Genomic DNA, 23906 nt, shown 5'->3' with positions numbered 1-23906 from the left:
TGTAATTTTGCTTAACATAAAATACTTACGATATATGTCGAGGGGCACTTCCCGGACGACAGGTTGCTCCATGGGTCCGGACTGAGCCCTGCATTCGAGCTTAGCTCCCCACAGTGACCTGGTGACTTGGTCGATGAACAAGTGATTCTCCGTAAATCTACTTGATGAGCCGATAGACGAAGTATCGACCACGCCGTCCAAAAGCTCACCATCCTTCCACCACGTCACTGAAGGCTTAGGTTTACCTGCACATCAATCGCACATGTGGCTTGCCTGTCAATCGATTCTCAATTTGTACGTAATTTGTACGATTATCGCTTGCAATCCAATAATCTAGAACGAAATTTCTCAAAATATTAATCGCGATCTACAAGTGGATTATGGATTAGAGCAAATTTTTGGTAAATCGTGAAAAAATTTTCAGTTATAGAAATCAAAATAAAATTTTGAAATAAAGTATCCTAACAATTATTAAACTCCTCGCGCGTGAAAACTTCTTTGATAATATGTCAAAAACACTGTTAATAGAAACAGGAGATAAACGTGTTCTTCAAACTTTTATCTCATAAAATTTAAGAAGGTGAGATTGCGTATTAAGTACCTCCAGAAACTTGACATATCAGAGCAAGGTTGTAACCCTCGAGGAAAGGGCCGCCCACCCCAGTCACTTCCCGTCCTTGGGCGTCGTATATCACGGGCTTACTTGGCTGTTCTGAAAGAGTCAAGCGTGATGGTGTAACGGGTGTTTCTTCACTCTTTTGCCACTCTTTGAAACGCGATAGTTACCAACTAGAGTCAAGTTCACACGAAAGTTTCGCGTCGGCGAGTCCACGAAGTCCACTCTGCACCTGAAGATCCCCTGGTCTTTTAAAGTCACCTTGGTGACCTTTAATTTCGCCCGTTGGCCGTCGCCAACCTGGAAGTACGTCCGTCTCCCGAGATCGTCGCTGACCGCCCAGTGGATGGCGCCAATTAAGCTACCGTTCCTCGCGTCCAGACTACAGAGAGAGAGATAAATATATCAAGTTACAATATGTAATATAATATTACAAGGATACAGGAGAAGATCGCCAATACTGGCTTTCTAAAGCGGCATCCTCTTGCTTCTCGGAAATTAAACATTCCACTATATTGATATTGATAAAAACATGATTACAATTATGTATCTACTTAAAGTGAATTGATTTCAATTCGAGAATTCAATGAACGAGAAGTGATTTCAATTTCAAAGACAAATTAATTTTCGAATAAATAAGTTTCGAATGGTCTTCCGATATTGACAACTTGTGTAATTTAGTGAACATGAAAAGTCACAAATTTTGAAGAAGAAAAAGTTGCCAATAAACTAAACGCTAACAGAGAAGTCGAACGCCTTTTGGCATTTGAAATAATATTAGTCACGATGTCTATTGAAAACCAATCAAAACTTTTATACTCACCCAATACAATATTATAAAAATAATTACATTATATTTCAATTAATTTTTTATATTACTTTTTTTTACACGCGCAATTTGTGTATCTCCAGTCAGATTCGGATCAAAGAGAAACGAGCGCAAACGAATGAACAATTTGCTTTAGAAATTAATCAAGCGTTGTCACTTTGAAAATAATCTAATAAAAATTTAAGCGACGAGACACAGTTAAATGTTATTTCTTCTCTCTTTGAGAAGATTCTTTTAGGTTAATTTTTCAAGAGAATTTATTTTCATTTTTCTATAAAAAATATGTACACCGTTATCCAAGAAATGTCCCTTTCTCGGCGCCATTGATTCAGTCGAGAGGAATTTTCTAATCTAAGCCTCTCCATCGCAATCTTGGGCATTTCCGGTGCGGAAACGCGCGGTAAACATCGCGCTTTCGCCAATTGGCGGCTCTCGGTTACCAAACTCGCGGTGCATCGCGCGTCTATTCGCGGCCGGAAAAAAAGGACAGTTGGCAGACTCGGTCACACTCGCGGATTTAGATCCTCTCAGCTTTAGAGAGCTGACTATTACGCAATGACGGGAACAGGAAATCGTTCCGGGGGGAGGAAAGAGGGAGGGGGAGGGTAGCGTGATGGAAAAACGGACTGGCTGGCAACGGAAAAGGAGATACCATTAAAACTGTTTACCGCACGTCCACGCGATTCGCCGTTGATATGCGGTTGACGACGATCTTCGCCAAATATATCGTCAAAGTCGAACTTCGGAAGCGACGGAAGGACGGAAAGTTCCATCTCGCGTAACCCAGATTATGTGCCGTGAAATTGAGCAGAGCTATCTCCTATCCCGTTGAAACGAGAATACGACTTCGGGTTCTTTGAACGCACGAAATGTCCCCTCCCCGTTACGACGAATTCGCAAGCGTAAAACGCAAAAAGCAATCGGCAAACTAACTTGAATCACGTGCGTTCAATAGACTCCCAGGTCGTGATTCGACGTCATAAAATCGTTAAGGAGATTCTAAATCGATCTATTCGTTTACGGGCAAGACATTGACTTCGACGATGTAATAAACGAAATTCGCCGCACATTTTATATATTGAAACAAAAAGCTATAGATATCGCGATAAAACGCTTTGTTGCCGGGCTCGAAGCGCCAATTCCCCACCAGGGATTCGGTCGCGATTCACGTTTCATCTCTTTTTTTTTTCTGCCGTTTTTCGCGACCGTTTCAGCAACGGATCGGAAGCGGCAGAGTCTGTGAGAAAACGCTTCACCAGCAGAAGGCGCAAATAACCAGAGACCGCTTTATGCTCCATTCCCGTTCGCGCATTCCCTTTGACGCTCTACGATCCCTTTTGCTTGTTGTATTTCTTCTATGAAGGTTCTTTGATATTACCCCCGGAACTCTATGCTCTCTTGTGAGCCTTATAACCATCACGTTTCTGATAACCGCTCGCTGACAGTTTCCTGCATCGTCCACGTTGCATGATGCACTTTCGCCTTACGCTCTCAGCTGTCCGCATTTCCTCCTAACGTCCGAAGAATTTCTGTGGGATTCACATAAAGCTGCCATCCCGAGGCGAGACATATTTAGTTTTGATAAAACGTGTTGATAATATAAATCAATTTCTTAATATTCTTTAATTTTCTCTCAATATTATGTTTTTCTTTTATTTCCTTATTTCCAAAGTCTGGTCGAAAAATAAAATGTTTTATTAGCGAAATAATAGTACATTGAGATTAAAGCGACTCTTGTATTTGTGTAATATTTCATGTAATATTACATGTAATTCTTTAGAAAACGAAACCCGAGTGAGGGAAAATTTGAGGAGAACAGATCGTAATGAAGTAAATAAAAATTCGAAATAAAAATTATTTTAAACATAGGTGACTTTTATGCACGGTTCCATTTATTTTTCATAGACGAACGAATGGTGGTTGATGAAACATCTTGCTTTATGATCCCAGAGACCGTTTTCGTAAATAAGCGGCGTTCTGTTTAATGCCCGTGTCAGCCGAAAAGGTTCTTCGATCGACTGCTATTCCTGAAGCTCGGGATCGATGTTATGAAATTCCATCATCCCACACTTTCGATCGTGAAAATTCAGCCAAATTATTTATACGGTCTTGATCTAGCTTAACTTGAATTTTCTCGTTCGAGCATCAATGCGCAACGCATCCGTTTCTATAATAACCGTCCACGCGATGAGTATTTCAATAAAGTGCACATGGCACGATGACAAATAATTTTTGAAATTTCGTGAAAACCGTGTGCTGATAAAATAGAAGCTGTGACTTGTAAAATCAAATTTATTTTATTTCCGAACATGTTGAAAATTAATATTGTACAAATATATGGAAGAATTTTCTACAAAGACCAAATAAATTCATTTTCCAAAAAATCATGGACAATAGATTATGATGTCAAATATCTCTTTTAGTGGCGTTACATTGTAAACAATTTTGTCCCGGTAAGGATTAAATAGGAGACGAGAAATATAAATAGATGGTAAAAATAAATTTCCAGCGAGAACTAAATAAGCCCAAAAGTTTTTAATTTTTTTATGCATTACTCAAAATGTTAATTTTAATGCTTAAATCTTTCATATACTTATTATATTGTCTATAAAAAAAAAATAAATTATATTTATAGAAAAAAAATATGAAGGAATGTTTTTGTTAAGAATAACTTGTTAAATTCTGTAAATTCATAAAGAAAATATTGCTTTATATTTTAAACATACTTAACATTATTAATATTAAAACAGTAAGTGTTAAAAAATTAGATGATAAATAGATGATAAATATAAAATTCCTGCAACAACAAAACAAATCTAACTGATTTTGTATTTTTTCAATGGCTTCTCAAAGTATTAAAACCTATACTTTTATTATATATCCGGGAAAAAATATCAAATACAATGAATTGTTTTAAGATAAATTTTTTGTTTTATGAAAATTTAACTTTTTGGGCATATTTGATTTCTGTAACAAACCACATATCTCTATATACATATATATTTAATATTCATAATTTATAATAATATAAATATACATAATATTTAAATGCCTTACCGAAATTTTATATTAATATTTCAAGATATAAAGGTTTCAGCTTGACAGTCCTAATTACTTTAAATATGTTTTCAAGCTCAAAATATGTTTAATATGGCAAATAGGTTTTTAAGCTCGAATATTAAAACCGACAGTTAATGTTTTTATATAAAATTATTACCTAATTACTAAAAACAATCTGTAGCGTTGAAATATTAATTACGTCGACTTTTAATGAACCCGTGATATTTATATGTCGCGAGCAGTGCCAGTGGAGGTGTCCATAATGAGAGTTCATACTCGAGTCTAGGTTCGCGCTGGGATATTTCGAGATGCGGCTTCAGAACAATGGCATCCCATCCCCCAATAACGCGGTTCTAGCCGGTATTGAGTAGAAAGTCAGCCACGTGAATTAGTTCTCGCGAGTTCTCGGAAAACAGGAAATCGACAGCACAAGAAGAATATTTTTAAACCTTAGGATCTCGCGTTTATGGAAAAAAAAAAAATCGCTGTTTATTGCGTATTTTAAGAAATATATTCTGATCTGCATATAAATTTGCGGGCGTAAACTTCCTACAGAGATCCCTACCTCTCTCTTTTATCTAATTTTTGACTAGTGACTCGTAGCTTAGTTGTGACTCGTGAAATTAATGGCGGCATCTTTCGCAGAGTTAAATTCAGATGGGTTAGGTTGACGTCCTAGCTCTGTAGGCGCTAGCGCCACGTAAAAATAGTCGGATCGGGGTAAGATTATTTTTAAAATGCAAAGACACTCGCCTGTACAGCGGTATCCCGGCATTGTCCTTGAACCAGAGAACCATGTTAACCGAATCCTCCGGCCTCGGTGGTGTGATGTCGCATGGCAGCTCTACGTTGTCGCCTTCGGTGGCCCAGACTAATCTCACAGGCGCTGAAAAAGGAAAAATTACGTATTTTCTAGCGCATTTGTCACATTTTTCTTCTCAATCTAAAATTTTATCATATAAAAACTCCATAATACTTGATTTTGAAATTCAACCAAGAGATTTAAAAAGTAAGATATTGGATACTGTACTCATTCGAAATTATGTTCAATAACCATTGCACATCGACCCAGTTAAAAGTCGAGATACAAATCTTTCCCGTGATATATGAATCAAGCATTTTTTTGCGATCACGCCCCCGCGAGCGGCTAGTGAAGGAATACATAAATCAACGAATTATCGTGTAAATGTTAGCAACAATCAAAATCTACAAAAAAAATAGCGTTTTAATATTGTTTTCAAACTTCTAATTCACAGTTTTAGTAGGGTATTTGAAAATAAATATGAATTAAATTACATATTACGTATTTTATAAGTATATATAGACACGAATGTGTGTCTCTAACTTTTAAGGGAGTTCCGCTGCTAAATCAAAATAAACAGATTTTCATGAAACTTTGTAGAGAAGTTCAAATTAGTGATGTAAATTGACTGTCAAAATTTCAGAAAGCTGTACTACCTAGATTTAGAGTTATTTAGATATTAAATATTTCATTAACATAGGCTTTTATGGAAATTGATAAATTTTCAGGATTTTTCAGTTTTTATTGTTATATTAAACATAGAAGTAATGAACAAATGTTAGTGAAACTTTACAATAATACATCTTAGCTGTCCAGAAAAGTATTGTTAAATTTTTGAAACAATACACTTGCTCGTTTGAGTGAAATAATTGATAAGATAAAAAAAAGTTTACATTAATCGAAGTAATACAGCACGTAAGTGTGGTAAATGTGTACTAGTGATATAACATGAATTTCAAATTGTTGTATTTAGTTATCTAAAGGTGGTATAATAGTGAAAAATGTTTATTCTCAATTAAAACAAAATTATTTCAATAATAAAAGTAGTACTTTATAGCCGATTTTTTTCTTATATTCACCATTATTAACTTTAGACCATATACAGCAAAAACAAGAAGGCAACAAAATAGTCATTTGAATATTTTTTTTTTACTTGAACCCCTGTGCCACTTGTTGTGCCAGACCTGAGCAGAGGAACTCCCTTAATTGGTAATTTTGGAGCAAATAAATTGCAAATTAAATACTTGGAGTACTCTTTGCCTGTTGTCTTTGAATCGAAAGCGTAATCCTCCTGACGTAACAATCGTCTTTCTCTCGCCGCAACAATTGCAATCGCTTTTCGTGCAATCGCAACGGTGAACATCGGTTCGATGAACTATTGTCCACGATTTCACACAAGCGGCCCTCAGCACGCGACTTAAACTTAGATTCGCCACATCGTTATGAAGTACCAGGGCAGAAAATAGAAACGATACAGCATAAGTGGACCGACCGGATGGCCGCACGTGCACGAGACGCGCTGCTGTTAATGCACATCGCGGTATGCCATTGATAACTTTTTCATTGTGAACGCACATGTGCTGACACGTTGAATATTTTATCGAGTTCACTTTTTCCTCGACTCAATAGATTTATGACTCTAGATTCTAAGACAGTTTGTATGACCGAAGATTTCTCTGTTAAAGGTGCGTATTTGTCGGAATACTAATTACGAACTGCGTTGGATCGAACGACGAAAAATGTTGAGCAAATATTAGAACAATTGTTTGAAAGTTATAAAAAATTATGAACCCTGCGAGATCGATTATTAATGTCTGTAGATTGCGATATGTAATAATGTCTTTGTTCATTTTGTTTTTATTGTTGCAATCTGATTTTAGCTGGAATTTCTTTTTAATCTTAACTTTTAGAGTGAACTTGTGACGCTGTTTGCTAATAGCAAGCAAACAAATGAGAAATAATTGCAAACTGTATATCAATAATTTGCAAAGTGTTCACATCAGAAATAAAGCAATTCAAATGATTGGCTCACTGTAAACTGTTTAACAACTACGGTGAAGGCGCACCTTTATTACCCAGACTCTCACGGAAGATATAAAAGGGGAGGATAACGACGAACAAAAGTCACATAAATTTTCACGCCGCTACTCATTCGTGTAAGACCGGGCCGAGTTCAGCAAGGCGGATGCATCTCTCCCGTGCACGTGGCCACGCGAGCGTAACGACAATGCTGTTCGCGAGGAACCGCTTCATTAGTACGCCGCTACATGTTTCATCGCCCTCAACGAGCCTTTAAGAACATGATGAGAGGGTTGCGACTAAGCACCCTGTCGCGTTTCACGTTGGCGGTTAGGCATTCTTGCCGTGAACTCAGCGGCGCGTTTGCACCTGTTGAGGCATTCGCGGCAGAATGAAGCCTTAGATTGTTGCATTAAAATTAAATCGACTTAAAACGAAATGACAAATATTACGTAACTATAATATCCCTATATAATTTACAGTTATTTTTAGATTCAACTGTATTTTTATAGTTATTCAACGATATAACGATCTAACAATTTAACATATTTTTTTACAATTTTTATTTTTATTTCAACAATATATCGACTCTCGCGTTCATTTATATCCATACCTTGTGAATTACAAACTAGATAAAAACTCTTTATGATACAGTCCATCGTATTTCATTATTGCTTTGTTTCCTTTCTGGAACAAAAGCGGCTATTTTTTTCTTTTTTAATCCTCTCTTTATGGCATGAGTATATATTTCTCTTATTTCAATCTCACAAAAAAGAGTAAGAGCTTGCGGTTAAAAAGAATAGATCTGTTGTTTTTAAGCAGCCAGCTACTGCCTCCACCTGTTTTCCATGCGAGAAAAAAATGAATGTACAGTTCACGGACCCCAAAGTGGATCACTGCGCACGTTCCTCTTATATCCCTCTCCCCCCTCTCTCTTTCTCTCTCTTTTTTTTTCATCTTCTAGGAGAGTCGATCTAAATATCTAAAAGAAAAACGCTTGCGCATCGGGTGGTTATGTAAATAATAGTCGGTCGAGAGAGGGACAACTCCGCTATTTTTGTATCGGGTGTTCGTTGGGAAATCGTACTTCCGGCGACTCGCGTCTATTTTGGTACGGGTCGCAAGCCTGGCCTCTTTCTCTGCTCTTCCTTTCACTCGATCATGCATCTATCCGCGAATCGAATTCGCGGTCGAATTCTTGTCGCACGATGGAGTTCCACAATGCACGCGTAGAAAAGAAAACTCACTGATCTCAGGAAAATAACACAAAAAGCATAGGACTTGTATGAAAAAATTGAGAGAAAAGAAGACAATACTTAAAATAAAAATTTTTAATAAAAACTTTAGATTTAGATAAACAGTCAGGTATATTAAGCTGGCTGAGCCATCTAGCCAATAGAAAAAAACCTATATACATTAACCAAATTAAAAAATCATTAATATAAGAATTATTTGCTAATTATTTGCTAGCCTTTGGTGATAAAAAAATTAACAAATAATTCCAATGTAGAAATCGATGTGTTCTGATGATATGGCTCAGCCAACTTAATATACTTTAAAAAGTCAGAAATAATCCATTCACTATTATTAATACAAGAAATAATAATATGGTAATTTGTTAATTATATTCAAATATTGCATGATAAATTGGAAATATAAGTATTACGTGCACATAAGAACAAAAATTTTATCTAAAATATAAAATGATTAACGATAGTAATAATAACGACGAGCGATTTGAAAGCATGATTTATCGAATTTAAATCGATACAGAGTTATGGAGGCCGAAACGATTAGAAATTCTTGTTTGAGAAATAGGCAACGTATCTCATTTCGATGCTCGGTAATTATTTATACGAAGAGCATGTGGCCACCTACCTAAATTATCCGGATCTATTTCAAAATAACGAGCCACACGCAACCCAACAATTATGTCGATATTCTCGGTCGACCACCTTCTGTTCCTTTTGACCTCCCCGCGAGCTGTCCTTCCCAAGGGTCGGCCCAGGGATGGAAAAGGAGGGTATACCGGGTTATAGCTTTGACCACTTTGTATGATAATTTCACCAATATTCTGACCTACGTATCCCGCGTGGTTCCCTCATTATATTAGACAAGCCAGTTCTGCTTTCAAAGGGCAACCCTTTCTACATGTTCCACCTCGCTATTTTATCCTTCGACCCTTGACCACCTTAAACCCACTGACGATATTATTTCCTGATCAGTGTCGACAAGAACGATAACAGTTTGCAATTTTATCCCTCACAGAATGCACATATAACACTTACGGCATTCGATTTATAGCCGAATTCCATGAATAATCTCATGGAATTAATCGTTCAATCTCTCGCGGATTTGCAGTTATGTCGATTAAAAAATGAAAATTCTTTTCATAATCCCAATCGCGTATATCCGCCAAATAATAATCCGTTTTAATCATTACGAGATCGCCAATCATTTCGATAGTCGGATATTAACGAATGGTATAGATTCAAACTATTAACTATTTCAATTATGCCGCACCGTACATATTTCGTGTGTCTGTATATATTATCTCTATCTTCCGTACAATTTTCGTGGATATCGTGTATACATGTCCATAACGCCGGCGACATGTGTCACGCGCAACAACGCACGAGTTTAGGATCAGTATAAGCGGTTGGACAAATGTCAAAACGCGTTGCAATTAATTACAGCGGCGAGTCTTGTTTGATGAATCAACGATTACTCGAATCAATAAAGACTAAGCGACTATGAATATTAAATAACAATGCAGCGGCCGCGATGTATCATACTGCAAAATATTTATAAAACGCAATTCGCGCGGACTACGTTAATTACGCTTTCAATTAGACATTGAAAATAATGTATCGCGAATAATGCTTCGGAATATAGGCACAAAGGCTCCTTTTTTATTTTACAGGGAATTATCTTACTTCTATTTTATCATTTCTGATAATCATGTTCGCAACAATGCATGTGCATTAATTAAGCATAGCATTTTGAAAATATAATTTATACTTAATATTTCGCGAAATTCAAATATCTTTCTATCCATTTTATCCTTTTATATAAATTTTGACATTAATAATATAAATGTTATAAATTGCTAAATTTTAAGCATAATTAATTATTAAACAATATAAATAAACCATCACTATTTTATGCTTTAGAATATTTGTTTTTTGTTGGAGTAACTTTAAAATTATTTTACGTAAAATCTGATTTAATCTTTTATGTAAAAATCGCTCATTGCTCTATCATGTCACGCATATCATACAGATAAGATGCAAATTGAACTGTGCATCAGGAGATTAACATGCGTTATATCGAGAGAGTTGTTGGATGCAACGACGCAAGGGTGATCTCCCGAGTGCGGAAAAGCACGCTGCAGTGGTTTATGTGTTTTCATTTCGTAGAAAATGTTGCTTTCACAACGGGTCGTTGCGCATGACGTTTACTGTTAGACAAACATGTAAAAGTTCTTGCAATATGTGAGTGCAATGATAAATGACGAGATTTCATCATCCTTCACGTAGGTAAATGATCAAACGATCGACATTGTAAATTATCACATTATAAAACTCAGGGTTTCACATTCAAATTTTAACATACTTTTATACATACAGAATTTCCTCGACTTACAAACTTTCAGACTTATGACCTATACTATTCATTAAAAATTAAATAGCAAATTATAACAAAACTGATTCGGAATATTTGCTTTGTAATACTAATTAAAGGTTTTTTAAATTAAATATTCATTTTATAATAATAAATATTATATTAAAAGTTGTATTTTTAGAAAGAAATAGTATTTTAATCTAATCACGTGAAATTAATCTGTTTAAAATAAACATTAAATTTTTATAGCAAATATTCTAAAAATGATATGATAAAAAAATTGTTCTAATTTATAAATAGAGGTTCATAATTATTTTTGTAATAATATTATTTGTAAGTAAATAACATTTTAATGGTAATTTGTTTTGCAAATATATTTTATTTATATAAAATGTACATGCTATTCGATCAATTCGATTTACGATGGAAGTCTCGGAGCGTGACTCCGACGTAAGTAGAGGAATACCTGTATTTCTGTATACATTCAACTACACTTTCCATAGTATATTTTGATGGAATGCTGCATTTTTCATATCTGTCGCTGCTGCAACAGCATCACGAAATTTATGAGTATACGTCGTGTTTGTTGGCAACGTTAATTCGCAATTCGTAGCGATTCCTTCAGTCGTACATTGCATATATGAATGATCACGGTTCACAGTAACGGAGCCAAAGACACGCCGGTTTCTTTCCACTCGCTGAAAATAAAGTCGCGCGAATTTCATTCGCCGTCGGAATCGAAACGATCCGAATTCCCGCGTTTCTCTCGCGCGGTATTCAAGGAGACGGAACGCCGACGGAAATATCCACTCGACGTTTTGGCGCTTCCTACTTTCGATTGACTGTTTTCCACGTGGCAGAATCCTGTCGTGCACGTTATCGTATCGCGGATATAATTCGCGGATAGACAAATCGCGTGCGATTGCTTTGTTTTAATCGTCATAATGTGGTCGCGCATTATGCCGCTCATTATCTTAACACACTGCGGTTTTACTTTTTTCTGCTGTATTAGTACACCTTTATGCAATTAAAGCTGGGAAAGAGCATTAGCGAGTCGTCGACGTTTTTATTTTATTACCCGGATTGAAATTTTCCACGATGTCGCTCTCGCGTTTAATTTCGACTGAGATATTTAAAGAAATACTATGTACTTAAAAAAAACCTGCTGTAATACAAAGTAATGTTATTTCCGTATTTGTGTTGCTAAAAATTTTTCGTTTCCCGTTAAATAATTACGTAAACAACTGCAAGAATTACCTAAACGCTGACGAATGTTACTCTGGCTGTGTCGAAACCACAAAAATTCATTTAAATTCACTTGTTACACATTTTACCGAGGCGGTCCTTCCGGATTCCACGTGATATTCTTTTTTTTTTGCGACCCTGCTGTCCCGACGATTTTCCGAGAGTGTCTGCAATTCGCGGAGACTAATAACGTAATTATTCTGGCTTACTGGCGAACGTCGGCAGTCTCGCCAAATTAAACTGGCGACGTCTATTTCAGACGGCTGTTTCAATTTTTGTCTACCTGTCCACCGGCCGCGGCATAGCCATTACCGCACTCACCAGACTGTACCTCGCGACACGACTAATTAAATTTTTCACGTGTGTAAGTCCGGCTCGTCCGCGAGTGTCACGTTTTATCTGTTTCCTTCCGTGCGAATTGAAATATCGTATCGCAACGATATAAACAGGAAACGGCGAATCATGTTCATGATGTTAGAGATTGAACCACACAAACGATGCTTTGATTGAACGATGAATTTTACGAACGCTAAAACGCCGGTAGGCTACATGCGGGCCTGCGGGTTTATTTAAATCTTTCCGGTTATGATGATCAAAAAGTATCAAGGCACGTCACAAATTATGTAAAAATGTATGTTTCAGAATCGTTAACGGTCCTTTTTACTCGATATCTTCTTTTTAATCCTTTTTTTTTTTTAATGATAACTAAAATGTCACATTGACTATTGTTAACTTTGCAATTTAACGGATTTTTTACAAAAATCAGTCAAGTCCAAAAAGTTAAATTTTCAGGAAAGAGAAAACTTATCTTGAAACAGTTTATTGTACATACATGGTAATTGTTCTTCCGATATATAATAGGTATAAAAACAAAATTGTAGTCTTCAATAACTTTGCGAAGCTATTTAAAAAGAAACTCAAAAAATATCTGGATTTGTTCTATTCTTGCAGGAATTTTACATTTATTACCTATTTATCATTTAATATATTTTATATTTAACTTTTTAATAATATTAATAATGACAAAAGGTAAAGAAGGAGATATTCAAAATATAAAGCAAAAAATGTTTTACTTTTTATTTACAAAATTCTCATTAAGTTATTCTTAAGAAACTCTTTATATATCTTTTATAATATAAATATGATAATTTTTCTTTGAGCATATGATATACGAACAAAGGTTTTACGATTAATATTTTGAAGAATTTATCGAACAAAAATAAAAAATTCTGGATTTGTTTAGGTCTTGCTGAAAATGGTATATTTACTACCTATTTATATTTTCTGTTTTCCATTTGATTCTTTCCAGAACAAAATTGTTCGGAATGTAATGTTATTGAAAGAGAATAATTTCCTAGATTTTGAAATCATTTACTCTCTTCTTTTATTTTTTTTTAATAATTATAATTATATACATATATATATACAATTATTATAAAAACTACTCGTTAAGGTTAATAATCAAATTAAAGTTTGAATTATTATACGAATCTTTTGTTTGGTAACTTTGCTTCTCTTTCTCTCTCTCTCTCTCTCTCTCTCTCTCTCTCTCTCTCTCTCTCTCTCTCTCTCTCTCTCTCTCTCTCTCTCTCGATAAATAAAATATTGTAAAAGTAGCAAAATACGTAGTCGAAAATGATTGAAGTTTACCAAAGTAGTTTGTTTCACTCCCACATGATGTCGACCCGAAGTCAACGGGTTAGCGTGTAAACGTAGCTAAATGTAAACTTGGAGGGCGCGTTGAACTTCAAGCGAATACCACGTTAATAGCCTTGCTGATGGATCTGACCTGCTAATTAGATGTCAATCTTCTGACAGTTTCGGGCAACGAGGGCTAAGGCGCTTGCATACCTTCGTCTTGTACCGAAGATGATGGCTGACGGTCAAAAATAGACGCAATCACGCAGGGTGTCACGAGCATCTACTGACTTTTAGCGTAATCCGGGAACAACGGGATATAAAATACCGCCGTATAGGCTGGCCTATTAGAAAAAAATTCCAGTGCGTTTCGAGACATGGAAACTCGATCCCGATTGGCACACAAGACATACCTTTGTTGTGAAACTCCAACGACTCCTCCGCAGCCGCGCCCATTCGGTGAGTCCTTAGCACCATCAGCAGGCTCGTCAGAAACATGTATCCCGATGCGCAGTGCATTTCGATATTGTCTTGTGCCGAGGCTCAGGTGTCACGATGGCTGCACTCAACACGTCGAATACGTTTTCCCGTCACGGGGAGCAGCATTCGATCTCTCAATCGATTGCGAATTGAGTCTTCGACCGCGGGGGGAGGTTGATTCAGCGACAATCCTCCCCGCGAGGCGAACGCGGATCCGTGAACGATTTCGATCGTGCCGCCGCTTCCTCGATCGATCGCGACCACTCGAAGGACTCCGAGAATCCAGGCATTCTCGACTCGATCGTTCTTAACGCTCTCAGTATAACGCTGCTCTCAAAGTCTTCGCGTATGTAATTTTTATTTTTTTTTAATTTATATTTTACTTAGAAATATATAGTTATATATTAATAAATAATATTTATTTTTTATTATTTGTAACACACGATATATACCGTCTATGGCTGAATCCCCCCTTTCTTTTACGTCTCTCACTTCAAAATATAACAATTAGAATCTGAAGGAGAGTGTCTGTATTTTCTTCACACCCTCTCGCAGCAACACTTGTTTAATTGTCACGAAAAACGATTTTTAGTTTCTTTCCGCGTTCTTCCTTAACATTACTGTTCTTCCGCAAACATATTTGCATTCGACGACATTCACTTCAATAATATTCATTCATTTATTCAAGGATGGATCCTTATTCTTCGTCAGCTCTATTCACTCGGCGGTGACAAAAAGCACAGGCGCCAGTGACACAATTCACGTACTCCGACGAGTTCTTTCACGTTCGTCTCCTCCCCCTTCTCTACCTCCCCTCGCTCGTTGTTAGGCTGGACGCGTGTCTCGAAATCTTTTGATTAACAAAACCAGTCGTTCCCCTTTTTTTTCTCTCTCTCCCTTTCTTCTTTCGTCGAAAGTTCTCCCGCCTTTCACGGCATTCGACCCGATCGTCGTCGTCCTCCTTCTCTTCGTTCGCTTTGACTTCCTCTGATCGTATACGCGTCTTCCTTCGCCACCCTCGCCGCCACCTCTCGAAGAATTTCAACTTTGATCCCGAGGCTCGGCCGCGTGCCTTTTGCGCGCCGCTTTTTACCACCGACTCCCCCTCACCTCTCGCCACTGACGTTATTCTTGGTAGGTGGTCCTCCTTTTGCGCGCCGCGCGGTTTAATTTAGAGACGCGGTCAGGTGGCACTATCGCGCATCAGTTTCACACTTCTTTAAACAACGGCAACGGTTATCTCCGTCCGTACGACTGTCTCCCTGTCGAGAGAATGTCTTGAACTTAATGTCACGAGAAATCGGGAACACCTTCACATAGAATATACGTCGATAATACATCGATTATTAATAGAGTGTTTCAAACTGAATGAAGACCAGAACGGGAGCCGGGTATCTTTCGAACGTAGGATATCGGATGGTCCAATATAATTAGTGCTTCTGTCTTTTTAAGAAGAAAAAAAAAACAACAATTCGTTCCGCGTCAGTCGCAAAGCGGCACTTGCGTAAAACGGCGCTCGAGGGGGAAGAGTACTCGCGGTCCGTCCGACGGTACACCGCACTCGCGATAGACACGAGGTGGGATTTAAATCTCACATAGAACCGCGTAAATTCTATTCGAGTGTCTCGAACGGGGTGAACGGAGCAGGCGTGGTGCTCCGCGACACGAATAAATCTTTATCTCTCAGGATTATTCTCACACCACATATAGACACACACAGTGTGCACACACGGGCTCGGGGAGTGCTATCAGGGACACGTACTCTCGGATTTAGTTTCCAGCCCTGCTTGCAGCTGGGTACCCGCGCGCGGAGGAGGCGCGTGATCTCGCGGTCGTGCGAGCGCGCGCTACGAGTCGATTTAATCGGGGGAGAAAAAACGACACCGGCGTGTGATAAGGCGCGTCGTGTTCTCGCGTTTCTCGGCGAGATCGGAGGGGTTTGTCGTCGTCGTCGTCGATGCGATCGCGTGCGATCGTCGTCGTCGTCGTCGGCAGCGACTGCCACGAAACTAAAACCAAAACCAAAGACACACGCGTTTAGCTTCCCCTACCAGGGGACACCCTCGCCCTTCTCGCGCGCGCGGCACACGCACTAACGCGCTCCGCTTCACGCACGCACGCACGCACGCACGTACGTCCGTCTCTCTCTTGTCTCTCTTTCTGAAACGCGGGCATGCATCTACACGCGCGTGGAACGCGCGCACACGCGCGCGCGCACGCCTTCGGTGCACACACACACACACACGAGTGGAACCGCACGCTCACATCACCCGCCCGGATCCAGTGCATGTAGGTGCATTTGCGCGCGAACGTGGGAGTAATGCTAAATAAGAGTAACGCATGCAAATGCCGTAGTGAGTAACACCTTTTGTAGAAGCGAGGACGCTAAAACGAGGCGCTTGTCTGCGTGCGTTACGCTGTGCGCGAGGTGTCGCTGCAATTTTCATTGGTTTTCGCGAGGCGTGCCGAACATTTAACTAACTTTGTTCTTTAACTTTTTGCAACGGGTCCACTTGTAATTCGCGATAGAATGTGGGACAGCGAAATTCATAATTTAACTTTACGTGCGATGTACATGCGTGTCCTGATACATATATATATATATATATACACATGTACACGCGCGCGCGCGTACGCACTTCGCTTATTCCACAATTTTGTAATGTTTCATGTATTATGCATCGCAGATAAAATAACAAATTTTATTCCGTTCAGTCGCGGGTTATATTTAAACTCGTTCTAATTCTCCGAATTTGCTATCACAAGCTGCATTTGTCTCTATTTTTACGCCCGGAATATGGGTGAAAATGATACAATTGTAATTAAATTAACATGTGTAAGTCTTCCATACGACATTTTCGAAGAAGGTCTCCTTAAAATAGTTACAACGGATAATAGAATTCAGGATGACAACTTCATTCGAGCCGTTCATTTTCCAAGTGGAATGACGGCGGGCATTACAGATATATCGCCGGTAGCCAGATATATCAGATTCCAACGCGAGTTACCGCAAATAAATTAGTGAATTCTGCGCGATTCCGCCGCGAGTTTGAATTTCGCCGCTTTATACAATTGAAAACGACCTACGCGCTTGGCCGACAACGCGCGACAGCGCGCTAGACAGTCGGCGCGAGAAACATATGCTCACTGTCTCCGTAGGCCACGCGTATCCGCGCGCGATGTGTGCATCGCGAATTGAATCACCGTCGAAATTCTGCCGAACAATTCCCGGTTACGAAGGTATAATATCGAAATACCGCGTGTACGGCGCGCGGCCGGCGTTCCGCTCCGCCGCACCGCGCGCGCGCGCGTCTCCATCTCCGTCACGCGGAAGGGCAACCATCCCTTCCTCGCCCCCCCCCCCCTGAGCGCCGAGTTTGGTGCGCCGGAATAAATGTACAGGGGTGGCGTTTCTGGCGTGTCATCGTACGGACGATTACGCGACGCCCGAGAGGCCGGACCGGAGGGGCTCTCGGAAACATCGCGGCTTACAACGATCTCTCGGGCTGGCCGGTCGGGAGGGTAGAGCGGAGACCATTGGGCTCCACGGAGCGGAGACGAGGGTCAGGGAATGCTTACATTCTCTGAAAGGACCAGCCGCGGTGCCGTCGAACTCTGCTTGTTGTTTGCTCAAGGGCGGTCCCCCTCCCTCCCCCATTGTTGCGCGCCGGGGCAGTTTTCACGCGTGCCACGATTTCCTGCGCGTTCACCGGAGTCGCGCTCTCTGTTTTTGCTTTTACAGCGGGAAAGGCATTCTCTGAAATCCTCCGCGCCGCTGGATCAGGCGGACCTGATGTTTTACTTTCTCTCTCTCTCTCTTTCTCCCGGAGAGCGACTCATCGATCTCGAAAACAAAATTCTCGTATAAGAATGCACCCGCCGATCTTTCGATCGTCGTGAGTGCATTCCGGAGTCTCGCGGGGTTTTTATAAACATATTTCCTGTCGGTTAAAAATATTTCACACGCTCTGCCAGGTTTAACGTTTGCTGTCTGAAGACGATTCTTGCAAATAAAATTCTTGTATAGACGGTATGAATTACTACCAGCTCCTGGTAGAAAAATAGGAAAAAAAATTGGAGGAGAAAAATCTGTTTTCTGTTGTTCAAAACTGTTCGTAATAACTCGATGATTTGAAGTCGGCGCACACTGGCCGGGAAAAACGCCGAAGTTTTGAAGAGCAGAGCGCAATTTTAAAAAATAGGATAAAAAGCGAATTTATTTTTCCAGCATTATTTGTGTAATCAATTGAAATTGTTCAGCTAAAAGTACAACGTTTCTATTCAAATATTGTGATGATTATTCAAACATTGTACGAGCTTGCAAGGATAAATATTTAAAGACAAATAGTAGATTATAAAAAAAGGTAGTGCATCTTCAAAATTTTTACATTATTTTGTTCATCCTCTACTCTCTAAATCTAAATCGTAATCAGTGGATATTTACTGATTCACAGTGGCATACTTATAATTGAATAATCACTGTCTTTCAGTAATATTCACTTCAGAATTAGTGAATAGTAACTGATAGATCAATGTATTTATTTCACCGATTGATAATCAGTAAATGATTGTAAGTATATCACCGAAAGTCAGTGCATTTTCATTGATTGTGATTTAGAGAGTATACATTTTCCATTACTTTAATACACCGAAATTGTACTACGCCATTTATTAAATTGTTTACTAGGAGTTTCCTATTTCTACGAGCGCGTCATATCCTCCGGAGTGCCACGAATTCCTGTTCGTCACGCTTTGTATTTTGCAGCCCGAAAATATCTCGTCCCCTTAGAGCGAGATTCGAGATTCGTTTGTTATTCCTATCGCGGCTCCTGAAACGAGAGACAAATCCTTAATTTCAATTTAACCACTTTCCAAGTGAAGCAAGCCCGCAAATGCGTATCCAAACTTAGCGAACGCATCTCGCGGTGTGTAGAGTGACTATTATTATTATTATTATTATTATTACTACTAACGCGCTCCCCCGGTCGCTATTATTGCCGCTACCCATTACTCACCGTGGCGGCAGGCTCATTAGGCGAATTTCCTAGACGCATTTGCGCCGCGAGTTCTGCCAAGCAGAAACGCCCGCGAGAAATGAGAATTTTCGCGTTGTCCTCCAGCGCTTCGCGCCTCACGCTTTCGCGTTTGCACGCGTGCGTTTCCGCCAGCGTAAACTGCCTATAAATAAAATGCACGCTTCTCTCCGTTGCTTCCGTTCAAATTTCGTCGCTGCGAAACAAGTAGTAGGAGTAAGCAGCAGCGGCGCAGGGCCGCACGCGGTTTTTACAAGCGGCCGTAAAAATTTTTCTAGCCCCGGCACCTCGGTTCCGCAGCCGTTCTCTATTTCGAGCGTTTCCCCGCGGCCGTTCCGTTCGAGCTCTCCCTCGCTGGATGCCGTGTGGCAACCCTCCTCCCGTGCTCCCGCTTTCTCTCCCTCCCTTTCATCTCCGCACCCGCGTAAATACGCGCGACATAGCACGAGAGAGGAGCACTTTTCACCGGCCGGCCTGCTGCCTCTGCCTCGAGCTCAATGCCCTGTAAGTGATTACCCGGAAAAGTGCTGCAAATTGCGTAATCGTCAACGCGTAGTGTGTCGTTAATGAAACGAGTAACGACGTTAACATATTGGAAATAGCTAAATGTAATTAGGAGCGGAAAGGTCGAAGGTTTAAAAGAGTAATTTTATAAATATATCTTAACGATGTAAAAATAAAGCTGAAATGCGCTTTTAGAATAAGGACTTGATGTTTCAGATATTTCTATTAAATTAATCTAATTTTATTGTTACGATTATTGGAGGAAGATTACTAGCATTCCATTTTTATTTCTTTGATAATATTTCTTAAATAAGTAATAAAAATAAACATAGACTTTGAAAACATAAACGTAAACTAGAAAGTGTTTTCTGTCAGATGATACAGTTTTTTAAATAATTTGTAATGAGTAATATTGTTTTTCATTTTGTAATAGTCAATTTTCACGACAAAAAATTAACAGTTTGAAAAGTTGGATCCTAAAATTAGCATAATAGGCTACATTTTCTCCGTTTCTTTTTCTTTAATATGAATCATTTGTAAAATATTTATAAATCAATGTATACTTATGGACCTTTTACTTTGATGTAAAACATTTTTTTATCAATTGTACAAATAGCTTATGCTGTTCCACAACATATAGCGTGACTATATATAAAAGTTAAATTAGTTTAGATTTATTCATAGATTTTGTATAGAAAAGAAGCCGTAAATGTATAAATTATGGTTTTTTTAAATCAAAACAGATCATGTTTTTATTAATATTAATCTAATGCAATGTTTTTGACAAAGAAGAAATGCTGCTTTAAAAAGCTTACGCCAGCTGCTTTACAAATATTCGCGACTTTTCTCTATAATAATACGTGAATTCTAGAAATTATCAGCAGTCCTGATAAACGATATTCTCATATATTGCCGAATTCTCGTTACACAATCTTTTGAAAAGAGACTAAATAAATGATAAAAATAATAATGGTAATTGCAGAAGAACAAATATCTGCACTATTAATTCGATGAACGGAAAGATTGTTTCGCTGCCGCGGTGGAAATAGCGGGTTTCACTTTGACGGTGATTTTAACATTATTTTTCATCAGACCCAGAGTTTATTTAGCCGGACAAACTCTCGCCTCGTCTCGCCATCGATTTGTTTATACGCAGATGAAGTGAACGCGAACGCGGTGTAGTCTAATGCAAACGTCTAGAGGACTCTTGAAACTTTTATCTGTATCTTCTGTCCACTTGTGTGCCTTAACAAATAATCACTTTTATTAACTGATTATTTTTTTTAGTCTACATTTGAAAAAGAACATATATACGCTGTCAGCTGTTAGGAAAATAATACAGGAATTAAATACGCTCTTGTAAACCGAGATAACGATGCAATCAGAAATATATGATTTAATTAAAAGCTGAAAAATCGCGAGATGCATGACATTAAAAAATATTGCAATTGATAATATTGTATATCAATAAAATTGTACGATATAAGTAGGAGTTATCGAGTGCGTTTACATTTAAGTTATTTTTTTAATTATATTTCCCATTTATGCTATTAATTTGTACGCAGATAAATATTAGAAATTGTAGTTTTATGTTGCTTTTTATAATGCTAATTTTTTAATAATAAAATTGACTTATTACAAGTCTTTTTGCAACATGCTGCAAAATACAATTTAGATAGTAACAACGTGTGAATTAAACTAATTAAAAACAAAAAATCATTGATATAATATCTATTTTGTTAATAATTTAAAAACTTGAATTTAGTTTTGTAATTAACATATCTTTGTTCATACTAATTATTTAATTTTTACTATTTAATTTTTATCATTTATCAATCTTATATTAATATTATTTATTATAATACAGTTTTCAGTAGTACAAAATTTTTTAACTGTAGAAAACTTAATAAAGTTTATAAAAATATCGATTAATCTTTATAATTGCTCTAATATGTATATATAATGAATAGAATATATTCTACAATGTAAATCTTCTTTTATACAAATATAAAAATTTAATGTAAAATTGCATGATCTCATTATTATCAACTACATAAATTGATCAAAAATTAACATTAATTATACCTGATTTTTTAAAACGTTAGCACAAAAACGAGGTATAAAACACCTCGTTTCAATTAAATTTTTATCCGTACTCATTTATTTCATACTTTTGTCACTAAATGTTGCTCACATTAAATATAAAATGTTAGTGAGGGATGATTTAGGCGATCGACACGCTTTCAACAATCTTCCTCTATTGTATGATATATTAGTCACAAATTGACGTATCTAATAGATCCCGATATACGATACTTTTTTATTAGTCCTTTGTCGTCGGCACTGCACGCCAATATTCGTTTAATAGCATTTCAATTAATGGTTCACGCCGCTTGCTATCGCGATTACCCAGCGTCACGTGACGCTTATCTCACGATTCATTGACGGGATTCGACCATCATTCGTCCCGATGTCTATCGTCGCGATGCGATCCTATCGTCGGGCGGTGCATCTATTTGCTCGCGACGTTACAGTCAGGCGGTCGCTCGACACATCCCCTCGCTCGACTCCGAGCTCCAGCTGGCCCCCATAAACGATCCCTTTCGCCGCTCCATACACGCCCGATAGACGGTCGAATGCGGTTACACGCACGTGCGTCTCTCGCAGCGGGCGATAAGCGAGCGCCCGAAGAAAAGGCAGATCAATATTCCCCCTCCTCCTTCCCCGCGTTCCCCCGCGGCGTATGGATGAGGTCCGCGGATAGCCCTTCTTAGGGTATAAATAATAGAATTACCGGACGAGCGACGTAATTGTTACGAATTGCGCCGGCGTAATTTATAGGTGATCCCCGGGGTGGGTGGGCCGCTTTATCTCGCCGCGCTCCACGAACGTTTGTCAAGGTGAAATAAAGCCGTTATTGAGTCGGCACGATCTACGAGATGTCATTGCTAACGTCGGCGAATACGTCAGGTGTAACATATTCCGCGGTGAAATCGAATATACGTTTCCATCGTTTGCGAGGTAAACGTCGATCGCAGCACTTTTTTAATCGGGTTACATGCATCCCGGCGGAATTCATTTGAGGGATGTTTGCCCGCTTCTTACGCTCGGGAATTTTTCCGCTCTCGGCGAGGAGAGTCCCGAAAAAGAGAGAAAAGTTCGCGATCGTTTCGAGAGATTCGGACGGATCCACTCTCGAGGCTCCTTGAAGGCTAGCCACTAAAACGTGCTTCTTGCCTCTTGTTTTTTTTTCTCTCTTTTTTTTTTCCTATCGCCAAGTGGAACCGCACATAATATCGAAGTGTTGCCGCGCGCACGCAAAAAGAAAACGGGCTAATGCCGTTTCTTCCGAACGTTAAGCTCTCGAAACGCGAGACAGACGTAGAAATGGATTTTTGATATGGTATTCAGAAACGCATCCTTCAAGCCGCTCGCCCGGGCGACGTCCGACAAGGGCGCTTAACAAATAATATCAACGGAATTGCCCGTGACGAGAGCTCGCGCTACTCGACGTCCGTGTACGGCGTACAGCTACTTATGTAGATATTCACGGCACGGGTTACGCCTTCTCGATTTCCTAGAAGATTAATCGTCCTTATGCGGGCCACGAAAATTACTCTTCCGGTTCAAAGCGTGTGCGTAAGATCGTAAATTACTTCTTCCAATTTACTCCCTCCCCCTTTCCCCTCCTCCTCCCTCCCACGGACAGATGCTCGGTTATTGTTATTACCATTTGACTCGTTTTACGAGATAACACATTCGTTACGTTTGTACGTATCTTTTATGCACGACGGAATAAATACACCCGTGCGTTAACTTTTGTATAGTCGAGCAGCCCAGTAGATGTAATTGAAAAGCATACGGAAAGATTGAAATCGAGAGAGGGAAAAAAACATCACAAATTCGCATAAATTTTCTTTCGAGTGAATTCCGGATTATCGGAGATTTTCCACCGGGTGAATTTTCATGCGAATTAACTTGCAGGTTTTTTCCGCGTAACGTTTTCATCGTCTCTCTGCTTACATTTGTTTTTGTTTTTTTTTTTTTCAAATATCA

The 23906-nt window shown here is 38.8% G+C and overlaps 1 protein-coding gene across 4 annotated transcripts in view; it reads right to left on the bottom strand.

The window, feature by feature from the left end:
* LOC105830546 (synaptogenesis protein syg-2) overlaps positions 1-23906 on the bottom strand; it is a 43114-nt gene that overhangs the window by 5731 nt on the left and 13477 nt on the right. Inside the window, exons 1-5 of one of the 4 annotated variants that reach the window (XM_012669926.3) lie at positions 14247-16350; positions 5259-5391; positions 787-998; positions 602-712; positions 30-245 (exon numbers count right to left, since the gene is read on the bottom strand). In XM_012669926.3, coding sequence (XP_012525380.1) covers positions 30-245; positions 602-712; positions 787-998; positions 5259-5391; positions 14247-14352 — 778 coding nt within the window. In that variant the 5' untranslated portion in view covers positions 14353-16350. Of the gene's footprint in view, positions 1-29; positions 246-601; positions 713-786; positions 999-5258; positions 5392-12207; positions 13723-14246; positions 16351-23906 lie in introns of those variants that run through there. The other 3 variants (XM_012669927.3, XM_012669928.3, XM_036284003.1) reach the window with 3 other exon arrangements.

This window comes from Monomorium pharaonis, chromosome 1 (assembly GCF_013373865.1).
Source record: "Monomorium pharaonis isolate MP-MQ-018 chromosome 1, ASM1337386v2, whole genome shotgun sequence".
In the NCBI taxonomy this organism is placed as follows: Eukaryota; Metazoa; Arthropoda; class Insecta; order Hymenoptera; family Formicidae; genus Monomorium; species Monomorium pharaonis.
Note: the sequence above shows the minus strand (reverse complement) of the source record. Positions and strands in the feature narration are given on the sequence as shown.